Genomic DNA, 25,676 nt, shown 5'->3' with positions numbered 1-25,676 from the left:
ATACACACACAAACATTTTTCTTTTAAAGAAACAAGGTCTTGCTATTAATATGTTACCAAGACCGGAATGCAGTAGTTATTCACAGGTGTGATCATTGTGCAGATAGCCTTGAACTCCTGGCTTCACCTGTCCTCCCAGTTGAGCCTCCTAAATAGCTGGAACTACAGGTGCACGCCACTGGGCCTGGCTTAGTTTACTGCTTTTTAAAAAATAATTGACAAATAATAATTGTACATATTCATGGAGTACATTGTGAGGTTTTTTTTGTTTTTGTTTTTGTTTTTGTTTTTTTGAGACGGAGTCTCTGTCACCAGGTTGGAGTGCAGTGGTGCGATCTCGCCGCACTCAACCTCCCCCTCCTGGGTTCAAGCGATTCTCCTGCCTCAGCCTCCTGAGCAGCTGGGACTATAGGTGTGCACCACCATACCCAGCTAGTTTTGTATTTTTAGTAGAGACGGGGTTTCACCATGTTGGCCAGGATGTTCTCGATCTCTTGACCTCTTGATCCTCCTGCCTCAGCCTCCCAAAGTGCTGGGATTACAGGTGTAAGCCACTGTCCCTGGCCCATAGTGATGTTTTGATACCTGTAATATATAGTAATCAGACAGGGATAAATAGCATATCCATCATCTCAAACATCTATCATTTCTTTGTGTTAAGAACACTTAATATCCTCTATCTACCTATTTAAACTATTTAATATATTATTGTTAACTAAATAGTCATCCTGCGAGGTATAGAATTCTATAACTTACTTGTCTTATCTAACTGTAATTTTGTATCCTTTAACAAATTTTTCCCTATCCCTCCCTTCCCCCTACTTTTCCCAGGCTCCAATATCCTCTATTCTACCTTTTGCTTCTATAAGATCAACTTTTTTTAATCTTCTACTTATGAGTGAAAACATACCATGTTTAACTTTCTGTTCCTAACATTTCACTTAACATAATGTCCTCCAGTTTTATCTATGTTGCTGTGAACCACAGGATTTTATGCTTTTTTATGGCTGAATAGTTTTCCTTTGTGTATATATTACACATTTTCTTTATCCATTCATTTGTTGCTGGACCCCTAGGTTTGTTCCATATCTTGGCTATTGTGGATAGTGCTGCAATAAACATAGGGGTACACATGTCCCTTAAATATAATGATTTTCATTCCTTTGGATAAATTTCTAGTAGTAGGATTGCTGGATCAAGTAGTAGTTCTACTTGTGGTTTTTAGGAAACTCCAACTGTTCTCCATAGTGGCTATTTCCACCAACAATGTATTTCTTGTTCCCTTTTCTCCATCCTCACCAACATGTTTTTTTCTTTTTGATAATAGCCATCCTAACTGGGGTGAGATGATACCTCATTGTGGTTTTGATCCGCATTTCTCTGATGATTAGTGATGTTGAGCATTTTTTCATATATTCGTTGGCCATTTGTATGTCTTTTGAGAAATGTCTGTTCAGATCATTTACCCATTTTTTAATCAGATTGGTTTTTTGTTGCTGAGATGTTTGAGTTCCTTGTATATTCTCGTATTAATCCCCTATCTGATGGGATGAATAGTTTGCAAATATTTTTTCCCATTCTGTAGGTTGTGTTTTCACTCGATTGATTGTTTCCTTTGCTGTGCTAAAACTTTTCAGTTTGATATAATCTCATTTGTTTATTTTTACTTTTGTTGCTTGTGCTTTTGAAGTTGTATTCATAAAATATTTTTCTATATCAGTGTTCTGAAGCATTTCGCTTGTGTTTTCTTCTAGGAGGGTTATCCTTTTGGGTCATTATATTTAGTTCTTTGATCCTTTTTTTGAGACAGGGTCTTGCTCTGTCACCCAGGCTGCAGTGCAGTGGTGCAATCATGACTCACTGCAGCCTTGACCTCCTAGGCTCAGGCAGTTCTCCTGCCTCGGCCAGCTGAGTAGCTGGCACTACAGGCACATGCCACCATGCCCGGCTAATTTTTGTATTTTTTTGTAGAGATAGGGTTTCACCATGTTGTCCAGGCTGATCTCAAACTCCTGGGCTCAAGAGATCCACCTGCCTTGACCTCCCAAGATGTTGGGATCACAGGTGTGAGCTACCATGCCCATCCTCTTTGATCCACTTTGAGTTGATTTTTACATGCAGTGAGAGGTGGAAGTCTAGTTTCATTCTTCTGCATATGGCTATCCAGTTTGCTCAGGACCGTTTATTGAACAGACTATTCATTCCCCAGTGATAATTCTTGGCACTTTTGTCAAAAATCATTTTGCTGTAGATAATGTGGATAAATTTCTGGCCTTCTATGCCTTTCCATTCATCTATATGTCTGTTTTTATGCTGGTGCCATGCTGTTTGTGTTATTATAGCTTTGTGGTATATTTTGAGTTCTGGTAGTGTGGTACCTCCAGCTTTGTTCTTTTTACTCAGGATTGCTTCAGCTATTCCATGTTTCCATACAAATTTTAGAATTTTTTTCCATTTCTGTGAAAAGTATCTTTGGTATTTTGATAGGGATTGCATTGAATCTATAGATGTCTTTCCATTTATTTGTATGCACTTTAATTTCTTTCATCAGTGTTTTGTAATCTCCCTTGTAGAGGTCTTTTATCGCCTTAGTTCAGTTTATTCCCAAGGTTCTGTTTTCTTTTCTCACTGTTGTAAATGAGGTTGCTTTTTTGAATTCTTGTTCAACTAGTTTGTTGTTTGTGTACAGAAACACTACTGATTTTTGTGAATTGATTTTGTATCCTGCAACTTTATGGAATTCATTTATCAGTTGTAAGAGTTTTTTGGTAGAGTCTTTAGGCTTTTCAATATGTGGAATCATTACATATGCAAACAGGGACAATTTAACTTCCTCCTTCTCAATTTGGATATGGTTTATTTCTTTCTCTTGCCTAATTGCTGGGCTAGTACTTCCAGTACTATGTTGAATAAGAGTGGTGAGAGAGAGCATCATTGTCTGTTCCAGTTCTTAGAGGAACAGTAAGAACTTTCAGCTCTCAGTAAGATGTTAGCTGTGGGTTTTCATGTTGAGGTGATTTCATCATGTTATTGTGTTGAGGTACTTTCCTTCTATACCTAATTTATTAAGAGTTTTTATGAAGGAATATTAAATTTTATCAAAAGCATTTTCTGCTTTTCATTGAGATGATCATATGGTTTTTGTCCTTCATTCTATTGATATGATGTAAGATATTCATTGAGTGACATATGTTGGACCATCTTTGCATTCTTGGGATAATCTCACTTGCTCATAATCTTTTTGAGGTGCTGTTGGGTTCAGTTTGCTAGTATTTTGTTGTGGACTTTTGCATCTATGTTCATCAGGGATATTGGCCTATCATTTTCTTTTTTTGTTTTGTCCTTATCTGTTTTTGGTATCACAGTTATGTTGGCTTCATAGGATCAATTAGGAAGAATTTCCTCTGCTTCATTTTTGGAATAATTTGGGACAAATTGGTTTTAATTCAACAGTGAAGCCATCCAGTTCTGGACTTTGTTTTTGGTGTTGGAAGACTTTCTGTTATTAAATCAGTCTTGTTTCTTGTAATTGGTCTGTTTAGGCTTTCTGTTTTTTCTTGTTTCAGTCTTGGTAGGTTTTATGATTCCAGGAATGTGCCCATTTCCTCTAGGTTTTCAAATTTTTTGGCATATAGTTGTTCATAGTAGTCTCTAGTGATCCTTTGTATTTCTGTGGTATCTTTTGTGATGTCTCCTTTTTTGTTTCCTATTTTAGATCTTCTCTTTTTTTCTTATTCTAGCTAATGGTTTGTCAATTTTGTTTAAAAGCCAGCTTTTTGTTTTGTTGATCTTTTGTATTTTTTTGTCTTAATTCTGTTTATTTCTGCACTGATCATTATTTCTTTCCTTCCTTTAATTTTGGGTTTAGTTTATTCTTTTCTAGTTCTTTGAGGTTTATCATTAAGTTGTTTACTTGAAATCTTCCTTGTTTTTTAATATAAGCATTTATTGCTATAAACTTGACTCTGAATGCTGTTTTTGCTGTGTCCCATAGGTTTTGATATGTTGTTTCTGTTTTTCTTTGTGTCAAGGAATTTTTAGATTTTATTCTTAATTTATTTCTTCATCCATTGGTCATTCAGGAACATATTGTTTAATTTTCATGTAATTGTATCTTTCTAAATGATTCTCTTGTTATAGATATCTAAGTTTATGCCCATTGTGTTCAGATAAGTACTTGATATTATTTTGGTTCTTTAAGAATATTTTGAGACTTCTTTTTTTTTTTTTTTTTTTTTTTTTTGAGACGGAGTCTCGCTCTGTCGCCCAGGCTGGAGTGCAGTGGCGCGATCTCGGCTCACTGCAAGCTCCGCCTCCCGGGTTCACGCCATTCTCCTGCCTCAGCCTCCCGAGTAGCTGGGACTACAGGCGCCCACAACCGCGCCCGGCTAATTTTTTGTATTTTTAGTAGAGACGGGGTTTCACCGTGGTCTCGATCTCCTGACCTTGTGATCCGCCCGCCTCGGCCTCCCAAAGTGCTGGGATTACAGGCGTGAGCCACCGCGCCCGGCTATTTTGAGACTTCTATTGTGTCCTTACATATGATTGATCCTGAGACTGTTGAATGGGCTGATGAAAAGAATGTGTATTCTGCCATTGTTGACTGAAATGTTCTGTAAATATCTGTTATATTTAGTCTGTGGTGCAGTTTAACTCTGATGTTTCTTTGTTGACTTTTTGTCTACATGATCTGTCCAGTGTTGAGAGTGGGATGTTGAAGTCCCCATCTATTATTTCACTTTAGATCTAATAATATTTGCTTTACATATCTGGGTGCTTTAGTATTGGGTACATATATATTTACAGTTGTTATATTATCTTGTTGGATCAATCCCTTTATAATTATATAATATCCCTCTGTCTTCTTTTACAGCTTTTGACTTGAAGAGTGTTTTACCTCATATAAGTATAGCTGCTCCTGCTTGCTTTTGGTTTCCATTTCCATTGAATATTTTTTCCATCCACTTTCAGTCTGTATGTGTATACAGGTGACATGAATTTCTTATAGATAGCATATAATTAGGTCTTTTTTTTTTTTTAATCCATTAAGCTAGTCTGTATCTTTTAAATGTGGAACTTAATCTATTTACAATCAGGGTTATTATTGATAAGTGAGGACTTACTCCTGTCGTTTTGTTGACTGTTTTCTGGTGGTTTTTATATCCTTTGTTCATTACTTTCTCTCAATGTTATTTTTGCAGTTGAATGGTTTTCTCTAGTGAAAAGGTTTGATTCCTTTCTCTTTCTCCTTTGTACAGCAGTTCTATCAGTGTGTTTTATAGTTTCACATATTTTCATGATGGTGATTATTATTTTTTCATTTCCACCTGTAAGACCCCCTTGAGCATTTCTTGCAAGGCCAGACTTGTGGTGATGAATTCCCTTAGTTTTGCTTGTCTGTGAAATATTTCATTTGTCTTTTATGTCTTAAGGTTAGCTTTGCTAGCATATTCTTGGGGTAATAATTTTTTTCTTCTAGTACTTTTGACTGTATTATCCTGTCCTCTCCTGGACTATAGGGTTTCTCCTGAGAAATTCACTGTTGGTCTAATGAGGATTCCCTTATATGACTTGGTGCTTTTATCTTGCTGCTTTTAGAATTATTTCTTTGTCTTTGACTCTTGACAATTTAACTTCAATGTGCCTTGCAGAGGTCCTGTTTGAGGTGAATACATTTGAGCTTTCTGGACTTGTATGTCTCTCTCTCCCTCTCCCCCTCTCTCTCTCTCTCTCTCTCTATTATTATTATTTCATTAATTTTGTTTTTCTCACCTTTCCCTTCACCTTCTGGAGTTATTTGTGTGCTTAATGGTATCCCATAAATCCTTTAGGCTTTTTCATTCTCTTTTATTTTTTTAAAGTTATTCTGCCTGTGTTATTTCAAAAGATCATTCTTTAAGTTCAGAAATTCTTCTTGGTCTAGTCTGTTGTTGAGCTCTTTATTGTATTTTTTGTTTCATACATTGAATTCTTCAGCTCTAGGATTTCTGCTTCATTCTTTTTTATGATATCTATCTCTGTTGAATTTCTCTTTCTTTTTTTTTTTTTTTTTTTTTTTTTGAGACGGAGTCTCGCTCTGTCATCCAGGCTGGAGTGCAGTGGCACGATCTCGGCTCACTGCAAGCTCTGCCTCCCAGGTTCACGCCATTCTCCTGCCTCAGCCTCCCGAGTAGCTGGGACTACAGGTACCCACCACCACGCCCGGCTAATTTTTTGTATTTTTAGTAGAGACGGGGTTTCACTGTGTTAGCCAGGATGGTCTCGATCTCCTGACCTCGTGATCCGCCCGTCTCGGCCTCCCAAAGTGCTGGAATTACAGGCGTGAGCCGCCGTGCCCGGCCAGATTTTCAGATCATAAACTGTTTTCCTGACTTCGTTGAATTATCTATCAGTATTCTCTTGTATCTCATTGAATTTCTTTAAGATTATTATTTTGATTTTTTTCTCACATTTCATATATTTCCTTATAGTTTGGAGTATGTTACTAGATAATTATTGTTTTCTTTTTGACATTACATGTTTTCTTGCTTTTTTTTTTTTCTTCTTTTAATACAAGTTCTCATTCTGTTGCCCAGGCTGAAGTGCAGAGGCACAATCTCGGCTCACTGCAGCCTCTACCTCGTATGCTCAAGCGATCCTCCCACCTCAGCTCCCCAATACAGACACTCACCAATATGCCCTGCTAATTTTTGTGGGTTTTAGTAGAGACAGGGTTTTACCATGTTGCCCAGGCTTTTTCTTGCTTTTTCATGGTTGATGTGTCACTATGTTGATTTCTATGCATCTGGTGGAAAAGTCACCTCTTTTAATTTTATGGAGTAGATTTCATAGAGAAAGACTTATTCATATGAATGAGTCTTGCAGTGTTGGTTTGGTGGGGTACATTAGCCTTATTTCTAGATGCATGCAGTTGTGTGGTCTCTGAGTAATTTCTTCAGCTGTAATCCACTCGAGTGGCATTTGTGAGTTTCTCAGTGGTATGGGCTGAGTTTGTGGCAATGGTGATGCCACTTTGCCAGGGGTGGGCTCACTGGACTGTTTCTCAGGTCTGGGGTATGTATGTGCACATAGTAGGTCAGCCAACTTGGTTGGTGAGATTGGCTTGCTGAGTTTGGGTCCACAAGGCTGTTACTCTGACCAGAAATACAAGTATAAGGTTGTTTGGGCAACCTGGGGACATGCCTGCCAGGAGCAGCTTTCAGGTCTGGGACATGGGCTTTTGGCCACTTGGCTGGCTTGGAGATATTCCCTGTGGCACAGGGACAGTCTGTGGAAGTATCTTTCAGGCCCTTCCTTATTGGGGGTACAGGACTGTTGGGCAGGCCAAAGGTGTGCCTATGGGGGAGGTGTGTGTCTGTTTCTCAGGTTCTGATTGCTTGCAGGTAGCCCTACTCTGCTGGCCGTGGCCATATCACCTTCTCAGAGGCTCAGGGAACTTTCCTGCTTAGAGGAGGGAGCCCAGCAGTTTGGCCAGCTTAAGAGCAGGCTTGCTGTGGGTAGGACTGGTAGACGGGTTTCTCTGTTGGTGGTATGGCCATGGGGCTTGGTTTTCTTGCTGTGCAAGACCAGAATCGCAGCCAGCCCTGGGTCCAACATTCACCAGCTGGCATCATTGTGTTCAGAAACTTGTTTGGGGTTGACATAATGAAGATGGAGACCCAGTTCTGGAGAGGTGCAATGGCCACTGACCCCCAAGAAGAGGGCATACTACACAGGTGGCTCTAGTCTCAAGATGGCGCCATGTTACAGCAGTTTGGCTCACAGTGGTGGGATGGGGAGTACATACTTTGTGCCCTTAATCCAGGGCAGTGCAGCTAAATGAATTCGTGGCAGCTCTCCAAAATGGGCTCAGGGCTTGTGAGGACTACGGGATTCTTGTGTAGTAAGGACTTCATGTGTTTGTGGTGTCCAAGGGGCTGGTAGGGATCTTCTGCTGACTTTTTCCCCTGCAATAGCAATTCCCTCCTGTATCCAGACAGATCTGATCTAGGTGGGGGAGATGAAACCATGAGTTTTAGTGCCTCTATGCTGCCTTCCTAGACTTCCAATCACCACAGGTGCATCTTCACTCCATCACTGCACCCCTCTACTCTTCCTTTACACTCCAATCAAATCTTAGCTGTTTGTTTGTTGCCTTGATCCTTTTTTTGTGGGTTAGACAAGCACCAGGTATTGCTATTCAGCCATTATTGCCTTTTTTTTTTTTTTTTTTTTTTTTTTTTTTTTTTGAGATGGAGTCTCACTCTGTTGCCCAGGCTGGAGTGCAATGGTGATCTCAGCTCACTGCAACCTCCACCTCCTTGGTTCAAGCGATTCCCCTGTGTCAGCCTCCCAAGTGGCTGGGACTATAGGCACCCACCACCACACCCAACTAATTTGTATATTTTTGGTAGAGATGGGGTCTCACCACGTTGGCCAGGCTAGTTTTGAACTTCTGATCTCAAGTGATCCGCCTGCCTTAGCCTCCCAAAGTTCTGGGATTACAGGCTTGAGCCACCGTGCCCAACTCCTTTATTGCTTTTAATCTCTGCATTATAATATGTGTATTAGTCAGTTTTCACATTGCTGATAAAGGCATACCCGAGAGTGGGAAGCAAAAGAGGTTTAGTTGGACTTACAGGTCCACGTGGCTGGGGAGGTCTCAGAATCATGGTGGGAGGCAAAAGCAGAAACCCCTGATAAAACCATGAGATCTCGTGAGACTTATTCACTACCACGAGAACAGTATGAGGGAAACCACCCCCATGATTCAAATTATCTCCCACCGGTCTCTCCCACAACATATGGGAATTATGGGAGCACAATTAAAGATGAGATTTGGGCAGAAACACAGAGCCAAACCGTATCGGTGTGCATTCACCACATTCTCATCTTTTCCCCTAGAAATAGACTTCTAGGATTCCTCACACTGTTTTATGTTCAACAGAGCTATAATAAATATGCTCCTATGTATTCCCTTAAAGCCCATCTTCTTTCTACTGTATCTTTTTCCTCATTTTACTTCCTTTTTTGAGGGAGTTATGTGGGATGGAAGAAAATGGACTTCTTCATTCATAACATACCTGAAGTTGGGAGTATTTTAACCCTTAAACAGATTAAAATGAGCTGGATGTGGTGGCTCACGCCTGTAACCCCAGTGCTTTGGGAGGCCAAGGCAGGCGGATGGCTTAAGCTCAGGAGTTGGAAACCAGACTGGGCAGCATGGCAAAATCCTGTTTCTACTAAAAATACAAAAACTAGCTGGGCATGGTGGCGCATGCCTGTAGTCCCAGCTACTTAGGAGGCAGAGGTGGGAGGATCACCTGAGCCCAGGAGGTTAAGGGTGCACTGAGCTGTGATTGCAATACTGCACTCTACTCTAGGCAACAGGGCCAGGCTCTGTCTCAAAAAAAAAAAAAAAAAAAAAAGATTAAATGATAGGTAGACTTGGTGATTTTATGCTTCTAAAAGGAACCACATAGGCAGGAAGAAGATCCAGGTGAATTCTCTTACATTGCCTCTGTCATTGGTAACATAACCTTTATGGCATTCACAAGTATATTTGTTCTAGCTTTCTTCTTTTAGTAATTCTGTTGCTGTCATTTGTATGAAATACTGCATATTATAACATTGTAATTATAAATGATTTATACATTATCTTAATCGTTGTCAGGGCCAGCGTTTTTCTTACAGGCAGATAGGAACTATGCTTTGTCATAACTCATATTTGATCGACTCTGAGAACAAAATATATTTTGTACTTTCTGGGAGATTCACAAAACCTGTAGCACCCATTAACAGGAAGAAAGCATGCTATATGGTTGTTATATTTATTTTTGACTTGTAATTTATTCATTCTCTCAGCCCTGTTCTCTGACTAGTGTTACTATGGCACCTAAGTTATGGCATGGAGAACAAGCTAATTATGTTCTTTAGAACAGATGACAGTGGTACATCTTGAGACACAAGCATCTGGTACTCTTAGCCCTTTCCTCATCAGTGCTAGTCTAGGCTTGGTTGGGCTCTCTGGTTGTCCAAATATTTTTCTGTTACCACACATCCTTCTTTATTTTCTTTTTCTTCTATAAATAGTGGTTTATGCTTTCTAAAGCCACTAGTCTCATATTTAGTTTGTTCCTTTTTGAGCCTTCTGTCTACTCAAAGAAGTAATATAGACTTACTCCCAGCTGTGTATGATCTACTCTTACTCCTGTTTATTGAGTTAAGCTTCTTACTATTTGTAAACATCTCTTGTTTGTGTAGACACAAATACACCAAAACTAAAAATGGTTAAATTGGGGTGAAAATTTATGGATATTTCTTACAATTTATTTTTCAAAATTTAGTGATGTGGTTAGATGGCTCTCCTGATAAAAGTTGTTTAAGAGATATGAGTAATCAATACTTTTTTATCAGAAGAGCCATCTAACCATATTACCAAATTTTGAAAAGCAAAGAAAATATTAGAATTATCCACAATTTTTGTACCTAAACTTAACCAGTTTTACTTTTGGTTATTCCCTTCTAATCTTTTTTACTATTGATTTAATGTAGGTTATAATAATACTGTGTACCCACTATTTGTATGCCTTCTATTTAATTGAGTATTTATGTGCCATAAACATTTTCTACTTTACTACTCAGTTTTCATCATCATCATCATTTGTAATGTCTTTAAAATATTCTCTGGAGTGGTGCTGTTCAACAGAAATATAATTTAAAATTTTCCAGGACCCACATGAAAAATGTAAAAAGAAAAAGATTAATAATGTATTTTATTTAACCTCATATATCTAAAATATTTATTGTTTCAACATGTAAAAATTATATACTGTATTAGATGTAAAAATTATTAGATTTTAACATTCTTCTTTTCATACTACATCTTTGAAATGTACCTATTTTACATATATACCATTGAATTCTGTCACTAAACTTTCAATGTCAAAATACCAAGACAATAAAGCTCCAGCAGAAAAATACTTTGAAATACTTAAATTTTTACATTTAATGAAATTAAAAATTTAGCTTCACAATCATACTAGCCACAGTATGCTTATCATCTACATGTAGCTTCTTCATTTAAATTTAAATTAAATTTAAAATTCAAGTCTCTCTTTGCACTAGTCACATTTTAAGTGATCAGTAGTGAGCTTTAGAGTATATAGCCAATTCTTGACTGTTCCTCTGTCATTTTTTACATTGATTTCAATGAAATAAATACACTGATAAGTTTTTGAATGTATATTTTCCCATGTGTTGGATTACTTTCTTAAGGTAGACTCTCAGAAGTATAATTATTGGGTCAAAGAGTATGAATTTGTTTATGGTTCATCTTGTGTATTTTTAAATTATTTCCTGAAAGACTGTTGTCAGTTGCAGTACCATCAGCAGTATTAATATTTGTTTCATCAACCTTTCTTCATCATTGTTACCATGTTGTTTCCTTAGTTACTAGAGAGGATTATTTCTCTACATATTTATTTACTATGTATTTCTCTTTCAATGGAATACTTCTTTATGTTATGGTTTGTTTATCTGTTGGTGTCCTAATGTTTGTTTAATTTTTAGTCTACTTTTAAATTTCTTTGTGGACTAAAGATACTAACCCTTTGTCATGTTTCTCCTCATCTTTTGTTTATTTGTTTGCTTTTTTCCTTCTGGGAGTACCAACTGAACCCTTTACTTTTCCCATAGCAAATCTTTAGATAATGCTTCCTCTGTAAGCTTGAAAGTTATTCCCACTCTAGAAGTTTGATATTTTCTTCTATCATAAATTTTTTATGTATTTTTAAAAGATGTTTTTATCAAACTGGAATATATGATTATGTAATTGTGAGAAAAGAAACTAAATTACAAGTTCTTAACCTTCAGTTGAATCCAGTGCTTACCCATTATTTTTAGGTAAAGCCTCATTATGTATAGTTGCTGACCGCCACTGCATAGTTTTATGCATATGTGTATTTAATCAGGAAGTAAATGGCGGGGCGCGGTGGCTCGCGCTTGTAATCCCAGAACTTTGGGAGGCCGAGGCGGGCAGATCACGAGGTCAGGAGATCGAGACCACGGTGAAACCCCGTCTCTACTAAAAATACAAAAAATTAACCAGGCGTGGTGACTGGCGCCTGTAGTCCCAGCTACTGGGGGAGGCTGAGGCAGGAGAATGGCGTGAACCCGGGAGGTGGAGCTTGCAGTGAGCGGAGATCGCGCCACTGCACTCCAGCCTGGGCGACAGAGCGAGACTCCGTCTCAGTAATAATAATGATAATCAGGAAGTAGATGGACCCAAATAGACTAAAATCCACTGTTTCAAATATTTCAAAATAATACTACATATATCCATATACCATATATATCATATATATAGATATATACCGTATATATCAATAAAAACAAAAGCTCTTTTTGTCTTTATCACCATGTATCCACAGTTGATTAATTATAGTCATGGTTATTTTACATAGGTTTATTTCATTTTGAATTAATGTAGATGTATACTTCTAAGAGTTATAAATCCCTGAAATGTATATAGATGTGCATGCACACACACACATATACATACCCCTATTCCTCACATAATTGTCAATAAAAATAATGAAAAGAGGTGCTCTTAGGCAAGGACAATTTTAAAGAACCCCAAATGATTACCTTGAATTAAGGTAAACACTGGTTTAAAAAAAAAAAAAGCAAAAAGGGCAATTTTTTCCTTCAGTATATTAAACAATGTTGCTTCTAACATTCCCTCACTTTTAAACTACTCTGAAAAATCCTTAGAGTGGTTGTGTAATGTATTTAAGTTTTTTAGATTTCCAAGCCTTAAGTCTGGCTCTGCTAAAATGGTTCTTTGGTTCTACTTTAGTCTTTCCCTATCTATCCTACTGCTACCATTTTGTGTTGTGTTGTTTTCTGCTGTAATGAACACAACAGTCCCACTTCATTCTCAGTTCTAATTAATGTTATCCAGCCTCTAAGTGTTAGCATCTACTTTGCTTTTGGTTAACTGTTGTGCAGACTGAAATCCCTAATTAGTAAAGCACAGGATTTTAGTGGTTATATATTTTTCTAAACTATAGACTTGATTTTATTGCAAACCTTACATGTAGATAAAGATTGTAATGGCACTGTTTTTATTTTTGGTGATACTATAGTCTGGAACATGTGGCCTAGCAAAGGTTATAAATCTAGCAAGAAAAATTATGGATGGCATCAATTTTAACAGTCTTTTGCAATCTAACAGAGCACAAACCCCAAATTGTTTAAATACTAAATATTTACTTAAAGAAAAACAAGAGATCATTCAAAAATAGAATTAATTTAAATAGTGAATTTGCCTTTTATTTAAAAGTTGATGGTTTTGTATATTTATAAAATGAACAAAATTGACATCATACTATCCATATCACAAGACTCTTGTGTTGTATTTTAAAGGAAAACACACACACACAGAGCATACATACATTTGGATTGGGGCCAGATTTAGACTCCAGGGGCACAGTGTTCTGTACCTTAAATTACAATCAGATGTATTTTAGCACAGATCAAATTTTCAGTCTGAAGTTGGTGAGAAGCCTAATTATTTGACCAGGTTACTATTTATGTAGACCATTCTGTGGCTGGCTGTGGTTAATCCACAGCTGGCAGAATGCTAGCTATGGGAGGTTTTTATTTCATGCTGGAACAGTTAGGGGAGAAATAGAGGGGGAAAGTTTTAAAATCTTCTCATTAAATGAAAGACTAAAAAGCAAGGCAGTACATCCATATTACTATGGAGACAAGATGCTGTATAAACTATTCGTTTTAATTCTCCAAGTGACAGAAATAGCACAGCAGCAGCTTGGATGCTCATAGTTTGCAAGTGATAGGATACTTGGTTAAAAAAGAAAGATAAAAACATTTAAAAATAATAGACTAAGATTTGTTGCCTCTTAGAACACTTGAATATTGATAAAGAATTAATTGAATTTTTAAATGATGAGAAAATATTGTTATTATACAAAAACATTTTGTATTTCACTAAACATACTAAAACATTTAGAATTTCACTAGCAGTACTTTAAAGTGATAAGAGGCAGCTGTAGGGGAGAAAAAGTAACATATTTTCCTCATCCATCGCAAGGGTCATGACTGAACCCTCTGTAACGAAAGAGATTAACAAGAGAAAAGCATAATAAATTTATTTAACGAAGTTTTACATGACACAGGAGCCTTCAGAAATTAAGACCCAAAGACCAGCAAAAACTGTATTTTTATGCGAAGTCTGATGAAAGACATGGATAGTTGTAGAGAAACATGATTAGACAAAAGGGATATGATCTAATGGTAACAAACTTAGGGTTGGAGGAGATAGAAGCCAGCAAGTCCCATCTGTTAGATTATTCTTGGCTGCCAGGTATAGGGCAGGACCCCTTTGGAATAGGGTTTTATGGCTAGCTTTCACACAGAAAGGTGGGAGAAGGTCAGAGTGACCTTGCTTCTGCGGTTTTCTCAATTGCTAGGGGGCCATATTTTGGAGTATTGTATTCTAGGCCCTGACACAATTATAGTAGACGATTCTCTCTTAATGTCTCAGAATATATGAGGGCAATAAACCCTTCCTTCAAAGATGGATCCCAATACACATGGCTCCTGCTACAAAATTAATTTTTTTAGTCTTATTGTAGTCTATTTGAAATTTGAAAGTAATATTTTATTTTATTTTATTTTTAAACAAGATAAAAACATACAATTTATTTAATAGAAGCCTTACATGACATGGGAGCCTTCACAAGGAAATGAAGACCTGAAGAAGTGGTTAAACCTGAGCATTTTTTTTTTTTATTATTATTATACTTTAAGTTCTAGGGTACATGTGCATAACGTGCAGGTTTGTTACATATGTATACCTGTGCCATGTTGGCATGCTGCACCCATCAACTCGTCAGCACCCATCAACTCGTCATTTACATCAGGTATAACTCCCAATGCAATCCCTCCTCCCTCCCCCCTCCCCGTGATAGGCCCCGGTGTGTGATGGTCCCCTTCCCGAGTCCAAGTGATCTCATTGTTCGGTTCCCACCTATGATGAGAACATGCGGTGTTTGGTTTTCTGTTCTTGCAATAGTTTGCTGAGAATGATGGTTTCCAGCTGCATCCATGTCCCTACAAAGGACACAAACTCATCCTTTTTTATGGCTGCATAGTATTCCATGGTGTATATGTGCCACATTTTCTTAATCCAGTCTGTCACTGATGGACATTTGGGTTGATTCCAAGTCTTTGCTATTTTAAAAGAGTTTTTTTTTTTCTTTTTAAACTTTTCAAAGTTTGCATTATGGAAATCGTTAGTCCCTCAGTTATAAGTGAATATCTCAGCATTTTTGTAACTTTTAGAAGAAGTTTATTTTATATTTTCAAGGTTATTTCTTCCATTTACAAGCCAGTTCTTCTCCTCTTCTACTTTCCAGTGCTCCCACTTACTCTAGTTCTTAGCTCCAATTATCCTCCCTCCCTTGCCTCTTCATTCTTCTGTTTCTCCAATAGATCCTTTTCTTTGAAAAGCAAAATCTTTCCAACTTTCCCTGCCGTTAAAAGCAAATCTCTTATTCCCTCCTTTCCCTGCCCACCCTACCCCGCAAAAAAAGCGTTTGTGCCTTTTCTTCCTCTTATTATCTGCTCAAACTAGCAACATATCTGGAGTCATATGAATCCAGGCTTCATCACTTGTAAGCTGTGTGTCCTAGGAAACATCTCTTAACTTCTCTATCTTGCTTTATTTATCAAAAGAAACTAATAAGTGTCCACCTCATAGGTTTGATGTAAGGAAAAAACAATAACTGAATTGCTATGTAGTATAGTGCCTGGGACACAAATAATTACTCATTACATTTCAAATGGTTTTATTATCATTACTGATGAAGCTTTGAAAATAATTATTCTTACCTTACTTTCTCACCATTCCTTTTTTTAACAACTACTTTTACCATCATACTAAGTGCTTTCTGTTAATCATCAAATCTTACGACTTTTACTCATTCCTTTCTTTCTCTACTTCCCCATAGCACCTTCTTAAAATTTCCCTTGCTCAGTTTCTCCACCATCACTTCTACTCTCCTCATTTGGCCTCCTCTTGTTTTCTCCTTTTCCTTTTTTATTTCCTCTAATTTTTATTCTGCATTCTTTCCTTCGTCCTCTTTTGTTCTGTGTTCTCTGCCTTGGGAATCACAATACCTCTTTGACCTCTCCTTTTTCATGGCCTTTACTCTAAGTCCAACTTTCTGGTAGATACTTAGAGATCCCTTAGAACCTCAACTGCAGTATGACCACAACTAAACACTCTTTACCATCTAAGCCAGATCTTATTCTGGAATTTTCTACTTTTATTAATGGTAGAACCAAATTCAAAAATCTCAATCATCTGTTTACTCTTTTCTTCTTTGCCTTCCACATCTTAAACAATCACCAAGTCCTGTATGTAGTACTCCTAGTGTGGTTTTCTTTTACACAGCCAAATGTAGACATTTATTAACCATTGCTGAATTGTTGCTGCCCAGGTAAACTTTGCTTTATATTTTCCCATAAGCTTGTTATTCCTTCCTTTCAAGGAAATATTCATTACTCATGATCCATCCCTACCCGTCTCACACATTGCCTACCAAATAGATTCCTACCCTGCCACCCAAGGCCCTTTGTATTCTTAACTTTGCCGACCTTTTCAAGTCTTTTATTATTGCCCTTTGTGTATTCCTTTACTTGTTTGTGCACCATCCAAACTAATTTCCTATATATACATGTATGTCTTTGCTTATGCTTTCATCTAGAAAGCATAAATGTGTTTTTTTGTTGTTGTTGTTGTTTTTTTGTTTTTGAGACGGAGTCTTGCTGTGTCACCCAGGCTGGAGTGCAATGGCCAGATCTCGGCTCACTGCAAGCTCCGCCTCCCGGGTTCACGCCATTCTCCTGCCTCAGCCTCCCGAGTAGCTGGGACTACAGGCACCCGCCACCTCGCCCGGCTAGTTTTTTTTTTGTATTTTTTAGTAGAGACGGGGTTTCACCGTGTTAGCCAGGATGGCTAACACGATCTCCTGACCTCGTGATCCGCCCGTCTCGGCCTCCCAAAGTGCTGGGATTACAGGCTTGAGCCACCGCGCCCGGCCGCATAAATGTGTTTTAATAAGACTTTCATTAATATTAAAGCTGTAGATAAATAGCATTTTAAATGCAGCTTTCCAGGCCGGGCGCGGTGGCTCAAGCCTGTAATCCCAGCACTTTGGGAGGCCGAGACGGGTGGATCACGAGGTCAGGAGATCGAGACCATCCTGGCTAACACGGTGAAACCCCGTCTCTACTAAAAAATACAAAAAACTAGCCGGGCGAGGTGGCGGGCGCCTGTAGTCCCAGCTACTCGGGAGGCTGAGGCAGGAGAATGGCGTGAACCCGGGAGGCGGAGCTTGCAGTGAGCCGAGATCTGGCCTGGGTGACAGAGCAAGACTCCGTCTCAAAAAAAAAAAAAAATGCAGCTTTCCTGACATGAAATTTTAATTAAATATTTTTATTTTGCATTACTGAATCCTTTTCTCATTATTTGAAAATTCTAATTCAGAATCTTCCTCAAAAATCAACTTAAATATTTCTTAACGTAACAAGTTATGATTTATTGATTTATTTTGAGACAAGGTCTCCTTGTGTCTCCCAGTCTGGAGTGCAGTGGTATGATCTCGGCTCACTTCAACCTCCACTTCCTGGGCTATAGCAGTCCTCCCATCTCAGTCTCATGAGTAGCTGGGACCACAGGCACACACCAACACACTCAGCTAATTTTTGAAATTTTTGTAGAAATGGAGTTCCGCCATGTTGCCCAGGCTGGTTTGGAACTCCTGGACCCAAGTGATCAGCCCACGTTGGCCTCCCAAAGCACTAGAATTCCAGGTGTGATTCATTGTGCCTGGCCAGAAGTTATGATCTTAATAAACAGATTATTTTTAAGTCACTTATAAGAATATAAACAGCCAGGCTTAGTGGTACGCACCTGTAATCCCAGCTACTTGGAGGGCTGAGGTAGGAGGATTGCTTTATCCCAAGAGTTCAGAACCAGCCTGGACAATATAGTGAAACCTTATCTCAAAAAATATATATTCTGAACTGTGGTAGGAGGATTGCTTTATCCCAAGAGTTCAGAACCAGCCTGGACAATATAGTGAAACCTTGTCTCAAAAAATATATATTCTGAACTGTTTGTAAGAAGCTAAAAGGATTCAGTTTGCCTTCGTAGTACAGTTTCCCTAATTCAAATGTAATTATTTTCTTGAATGAGACCTTTCAAATATTTTTTCTTTCATGAATTTCCAGAATTCTTTAGTATTGAGCATATAAACCTAGTATGAAATAAGTAATGCTTTATTCTCTGAAGTAATGGCATGTATCAAGCATATGGTACTCATATAATCAAATACCCTTCCAGTCAAATGTTGCTATTTTCTGCCTTGCATTTTATAATTGTATTTTATATACTTTTGTATTTTGTTTAGGTTTCTTTTATTCTAGGAGTGACTGTGGAGATGGCATTTCTAATTTTCCCTCCTTTTTTCTTCATTCAGGGCTTTTTTCTTACAGTTTCTCCAGAGTCAGTATTAAAAGTGGCTCACCATGCTTCTGAAAACAACAGGATTTTCACTTTGAATCTGTCTGCACCATTTATTAGCCAGTTCTACAAGGAATCATTGATGAAAGTTATGCCTTATGTTGACATACTTTTTGGAAATGAGACAGTGAGTTACCTTTCCTTTTTCAAAAGAACCTGGGGGTTTTTTGTTTGTTTATTTCTGATCTGTGTATATATGTTTAGAAATATATAAATTAAATCCTAAATTTTTGTGTAAATATCCTTGAGAATTGTGCAACAAAATTGCCTCAATGTCAATTGACTGCTCTCAATATTTTCAATATTTCCTTCAGTATATACTAACTTCTTTCTTAGTGAAATATGTATTTATTTATTTATATTTTTTTGAGATGGAGTTTCCCTCTCTTCGCCCAGGCTGGAGTGTAATGGCATGATCTCGGTTCACTGCAACCTCTCCTTCCCGGGTTCAAGCAATTCTCCTGCCTCAGCCTCCCAAGTAGCTGGGGTTATAGGTGCCTGCCACCATGCCCTCTACTATTTTTAGTAGAGACAGGGTTTCACCGTGTTGGCCAGGCTGGTCACAAACTCCTGACCTCAGGTGATCTGGTCGCCTCAGCCTCCCAAAGTGCTAGGATTACAGGCATGAGCCACTGTGCCTGGCCCAACATTTATTTTTTAAAGTTTAGGTGTTTGAGATTTAATTTACCTATAGTAAGAGTTATCCTTTTTACTGTAATTTCTGTGAGTTTTTACAAATGGATACCTGACCTGTTGCTATGACCACAATCAGGATAAAAAGCACATTCATCACTTTTTTAAGTCTCTTCAGAGTCTAAGTCCATTTGATGTTTGTTTAATAAATTATGAGTAAATTTTGATATATTGCATTTATATTTCTTTATTAACAATATCATTTTTTAAATATTGTTTGTTATAGTGGAAGGTGATAAAATGGAATTTCATCTCAACAATTACAGTTTTTTCTTTCTAGCGAGAATGTATTTTCTTCCATTCTAAATTATGGAAATGCTTATTTACTTAAATGCTTATTTACTTTGATTGCTTATTTACTGTTTATACCTCTTTGAAAAATCCATGAAAGAGGAAAAAAGCCTTCAGTGTGTCTTCCTGTGCCTTGGCCATGTCACTTGATGGTTTAATGTATACAATGAAGGTACTGTCTTAATCATCCCAGAAGTTCATTCTGATTCTAATTCCATAGTTCTAACATAGTTTGAATATATTCATTAATTTTATATCTAATAACTGCTGTCTGCCTAGAATAACATAAAAATTGACCTGGAAATTTATGAGATCACCTGGGTAAAGATTAAAAGATGATCCATAGAAATAATATCATAATATATCTGCAAAGGTAATGGTTACATTGGTAACAAATGGTGACATTGGAAGGAAATGCTATATTCTTGATAATTCACAAATTGAAATACCGGCAAGAAATAGTGGTAATAATGAAGTGCCAGATAGCTGCTAGAAGCCTAATTTGTCTAAATCTACCATTTAGTTTTTTCCTTATTAACAGTTTTATTTTCCAAAGGGTAAAAGAAGTAATTGGGAAAAGTGCTACTCAAGCCCTTTGAATAATATTAAAGCATTGGTGTCAGTAGTCTTGAGAATCACTGGGAGAAGTTAACACTTGGTCTAGAGTTCTTAGTCATGAAAGATCAGACTGGCAGCACTTAAATAAGTTCTCCAGAGTTTAAGAGACAAATCTTAAAACTTTTTAAAAAGATAAATATGATTCCAAAGGGCCGGGCACGGTGGTTCACGTCTGTAATCCCAGCACTTTGGGAGGCAGAGGCAGGTGGATCACAAAGTCAGGAGATTGAGACCATCCTGGCTAACACGGTGAAACCCTGTCTCTACTTAAAATACAAAAAATTAGCCGGGCACGGTGGCAGGTGCCTGTAGTCCCAGTTACTTGGGAGACTGAGGCAGGAGAATGGCATGAACCCGGGAGACGGAGCTTGCAGTGAGCCAAGATTGCGCCACTGCACTCCAGCCTGGGCGACAGAGCGAGACTCCCTCTTAAATAAATAAATAAATAAATAAATAAAATATGATTCCAAAGAATGAGACTTTGGAAGTAAAGAAAGCTTAGGGAGATTGAATGCCATAAAAAAATGCTATTTGGATTTTATAGTCACAAATGATCTTAATTAAGGAGAGAATGTGGAGGGATCTTTTTAAAAAAATTGCAGAGCACACAGAAAACTCTTTAATAAGAGCTCAAATTTGGAGGATGACAAGATGGCTGCCTCTGCCTTTGCCCGTGCAGTGAGAGTAGCTTCAGTAATCTTATGGCCTCTGAATATTTTGGCATCTTCAGCCTACCGAAACTGTGTCAAAAATGCCTCTTATTTCTGCATTGTCCACTGGACGTTTTAGTCATATTCAGACACCAGTTGTTTTCTCCACTCCCAGACTTACCACATCTGAGAGAAACCTGACATGTGAGCATACTTCAGCGATCTTTAATAGAGTGGTCCCCTTGCTTCCAAGTATCTTGAAGCTGCCAGTCAGATCTCTAACATACCTCAGTATACGAAAAGGCAAGAGAAAGATTGTGAAAGCTGTCATCTATAGGTTTCTTAGACTTCATTGTGGCCTTTGGAAGAGAAGGGCTGGTTATAAGAAAAAATTATGGAAAAAGGCACCTGCAAGAAAAAAGCGATTGAGGGAATTTATATTCTGCAATAAAACCCAGAGTAAACTCTTAAGATAAAATGACGACGTCCTTCTGGAAGAGGCGAAACTGATATGCCCATGATCCTTATCAGAAGTATCATGATCGAACAAACCTGAAAGTATAGATAAGTTTCACTTATTTCTCAGTTATTGAATATGTATCTTTGTGTACATATCTTTGCAAAAATGGATAAGTAAAAAACTCGATGTAAATTGTACCAATGAATATGTAAACATACAGTGACAACATTAAACTTATAAAAGTTTTAAAACTTAAAAAAAAAAAGCTCAAATCTGTAAAAGACATGTAAAAAGAAGGTGGAAAATGTATTTAGAACCAGGGAACGATGCTAAAAGTTTGGTAGACACAAAAGAGAAAAGAATAGTCCTAAAAGTGGTTTAAGTTTGCAGCAGATGCTGATGATATCAAAACAATCTTCACTTTAAAAAAAAAAAAAAGACTCCAAAGTACAAGCAACAAATGGAAAAAATAGATAAGTTAAACATCATCAAAATTAGCAACTCTTGTGCATCAAAGGACACTATCAAGAATGTAAAAAAACAACTAGTAGAATGGGAGTTAATATTTGCAAATAATATATCTGATAAAGGATTCATATTCAGAATATTTAACACAGTAACAACTCAACAATAAGCAAACTAACAACATAATTCAATAATGATCAAAGGAATTTAATAAACATTTATTTGAAGAAGATATGCAGATGGCCAGTAAACACGTGAAAAGATGCTCAACATAACCAGTCAAGAAGTGCAAATCAAAACCAAAATTAGATACCACTTCACACCCATCAGAATGACAATTGTTTTAAAACATGGAAACTAACAAGTATTGGTGAAGATGTGGAGAAATTGGAAACACTTGTGTATTGCTGGTGGGAATGTAAAATGGGAACGTAGAAGACAATTTGGTGGTTCCTCAAGATGTTAAACATAGAATTATTACCATATGATCTAGCAGTTCTACTTCTAGGTATATTACTCAAAATAACTGAAAGCAGTCTTTTTGACAAGTCGTTCTGGAGCAATTAAATATCCATATCCAAAAACGCAAACTTCAACCCATATAACAAACAACTGCACAGCTATTAGAAGGTGTAAAAGTGTGACCATACTAAATATTGGTAAGGATATATGGAGCTGCTAGAATGTAAAATGGTACAACTACTTTGGAGAATGGTGTTCTTGTTTCTTACAAAGTTAAATATACATCCTCCAAATGACCTAACCTGGCTATCCCACTCTTAGATATTCACCCAGGACAGATGAAAGCATCTGTCCATGTAAAGACATACACAGGTGTTTATAGCAGCTTTATTTGTAATAGCCAAAGTCTGGAAAATAAACCAAACATCCACCAACTAGTAACTAGATAAACAAATTGTGATATTTCCATAGAATAAAATACTACTCACCTATAAAAGAATTGTACTATTGGTAAGAAATGAACCAACAGCATAGAAGAATTTTAGAATACCTATGCTGAGTGAAAGATACTATAAAGTACATTCTATATGATTCTATTTATATTCTAGAAAATGCAAACAAATTTATAGTGTTGGCAGATCCATTGTTGTCTGGGGACAGGGATATGCTATGAGGCAGTGATCACAAACGGACACGAAGAAACTTTTAGGAGCAATAGATGTGTTCCGATTGAGGTTGTGGTTGCAGAACTTTATACATATGTCAAGTTTTATCTAATTATACACTTTTAATTTGTGCAGATAATTGTATGTCAGTTATACCTCAGTAAAGCTATTAAAATGAATGTAAACTTTATGATTCCATTTATATGCTTAAAAGTAGGAAACATTATTCTAGAGCCATTAAGTTCCAAAAATACATTGCTAAAATAAAGAAGGGCCAATTTCTTATTTTTTGATCACCATATATTAAACATCTTTTATTTCCATGGAATATCCCCTTATGTTTAAGTAGCAACGTCAAGCCAGAGGAAGAGGGTTTTGATAGTCCTGGGTTCTAATCATGACAGACAACTAAAAATTATCATACCCTACTATTGAATAATGCTTTAAAGTTAAAAAGGGTGTTCATAAAAACCATCATGTAATCTACAAGGCAATTCCATGTCATTTTTCTAATGCATGTAAAGTTTCAGCTTGGCTCATAGAATATATACACAATTTTTGTTAGGTAATGTTGTTAGTAGTGTTAGGAGTGTTGATCATGTTATCTATAGAGTTTCACTTCACTTTAACTTGCTTTGATAACTCACACTCTCCGTTCATCCCTGTTAAAACATAATGAATAGTACGAAGTACATGAGGGAAAACTCATGGCTATTGGGCTGCTTTCTGCTATATCACCTTACTTCTGTTCCAACAAAGTTATTTGCTTACAAAAAGTTAATTTTGTTTTTCCTAAACTTTGTGAAATTTGTGTTCATTATTTATTTAACATTATATATTCTGATGAAATATGAATGCAAGTAGAATGAGAATTAGTTTAATTAGTTAAATTTGGGTCTAAAACTAAATACATATGAGTTATTTTTAGTGTAAAAGATTAAAGGCAGTAAAAAGCTGTAGACATCTGTATTCAGGAGTGCTTCATAGGTGTCTTTATGTTTTCTCTATGCTTTAAAAAGGTTGAAACTAGGCCGGGCACCATAGCTCACACCTGTAATCCTAGCACTTTAGGAAGTTGAAGTGGGAGGATCGCTTGAGCACAGGTGTTGGAAACCAGCCTGGGCAGCATAGTTGGACCACATCTCTACAACTATATTTTTTTTAATTAACCAGGCATGGTGGCACACACCTGTATTCCCAGCTACTCAGGAAGCTGAGGTGGGAGGATCATTTGCACCTGGGAGGTTGAGGCTGCAGTGAGCCACAGTCATGCAACTGCACTCTGGTCTGGGTAACAGAGTAAGACCCTGTCTAAAAATAAAATTTTTAAGAAAGCAAAATGAAAATTCATGAACTATGAATTCTAGATGTGGTTCTACAAGAAAATCTCTAGAATGTCAGTATGTAGGCATGTTCAAAGGTTTTGACCCTATTTTTTTTTTTTTTTTTTTTTTTGAGATAGAGTCTTGCTCTTGTTGCCTTGGCTGGAGTGCAGTGGTGCAGTCTCAGCTCACTGCTGCCTCCACTTCCCAGGTTCAAGCAATTCTCGTGCCTCAGCCTCCTGAGTAGCTGAGACTACAGGCATGCACAATCATGCCCGGCTAATTTTTGTATTTTTAGAGGAGATGGGTTTTTGCCATATTGGCCAGGCTGATTTTGAACTCCTGGCCTCAAGTGATTTTGAACTGCCCGCCTCTGCCTCCCAACGTGCTGAGGTTACAGGTGTGAGCCACTGCACCCAGCTGACCCTATTTTAAATATTAGCAAATGATGTATCTTTATATATTAAAATAAAATGTTTAGATTATTAAAGCTATTTTTTGTTCCCTTAATTTAAATCATCTCTCTGACTTACTTATCAACTACTTTTTCTTCCGTTTCCTCATCTGTAAATTGAGGGGATTTGCATAGAAATACTAGATAATCTTGTAAATTTTTTCTTGTAGCTTAAACGTGTTATGAAATTGATTCATTTTTTCCCACATTCTAAGATTAATACTGTTAGATTTTATTATAAATTAGTAAAGTTCCTCTTGAAATCTAAAATAATGCCTGACATTTCTTTTAGGTAGTTCTTCTTTTTTATTGAGTGTACCCTTAACTGTAGTGCCTTTTAAGCTGAATTCTCCCCATATGTGACCCCAGTATGCCTTATTTGTTAGTGAACCCAGGGGAAATGATATTTCTCTCTGAAAAATATCTGAAAATATTTGGTTAGACACATGCTGGGACAAAAAGTGAAGTATCCACAGTAATACCATTGCTATATTCTTGTGACATAACCAAATTATAATTACTAAATGATACAATTTACTTTTTTAAAATTCTGGTAAAAAACATACACAATATAAAATTTATACCATTTTAACTATTTTTAAGTGTACAAATCAGTGGCATTAAGTACATTTGCAATGTTGTGTAGCCATTGCCACTATTCCTCCCCAGAACTCTTTTTTTTAAATCAACCCAAGCAGAAGCTCTGTACCCATTAAATAATAACTCGCTATTTCCTATTTCCTCCTCCCCCCTCACCCTTCGTAACTGTTTTACTGTCTGTCTATGAAAGTGCCTGTTTTAGGTACCTCATACAAATAGGATCATACAAAAGTTGTCTGACTTAATTTCACTTAGCATAATCTTTTTAAACTTCATTCATGTTATAGTGTGTTATCAGAATTTTGTCTTGTATAAGGCTGAATAATATTTCATTGTATGTGTGAAATTTTGTTTTATTGCTTCATCTGTTGATAGACATTTAATTTGTTTCCATCTTTGAT

At 37.0% G+C, this 25,676-nt stretch overlaps 1 protein-coding gene and 1 pseudogene across 14 annotated transcripts in view; both read left to right on the top strand.

Annotated features, from left to right (window-relative positions):
- Positions 1-25,676, top strand: part of ADK (adenosine kinase) — a 563,812-nt gene that overhangs the window by 366,231 nt on the left and 171,905 nt on the right. For 10 of the 14 annotated variants that reach the window (XM_045362037.3, XM_065520888.2, XM_005565440.5 and 7 more), the window contains one exon: positions 18,552-18,722. The exons of the other annotated variants lie outside the window; for them this stretch is intronic. In XM_045362037.3, coding sequence (XP_045217972.2) covers positions 18,552-18,722 — 171 coding nt within the window. The remainder of the gene's footprint in view (positions 1-18,551; positions 18,723-25,676) is intronic. 14 annotated transcript variants of the gene reach the window in all.
- LOC141407688 (large ribosomal subunit protein bL35m pseudogene) lies at positions 20,705-21,490 on the top strand (annotated as a pseudogene).

This window comes from Macaca fascicularis, chromosome 9, assembly GCF_037993035.2.
Source record: "Macaca fascicularis isolate 582-1 chromosome 9, T2T-MFA8v1.1".
NCBI lineage: Eukaryota > Metazoa > Chordata > Mammalia > Primates > Cercopithecidae > Macaca > Macaca fascicularis.
This window is presented reverse-complemented; position numbering and strand designations above follow the sequence as displayed.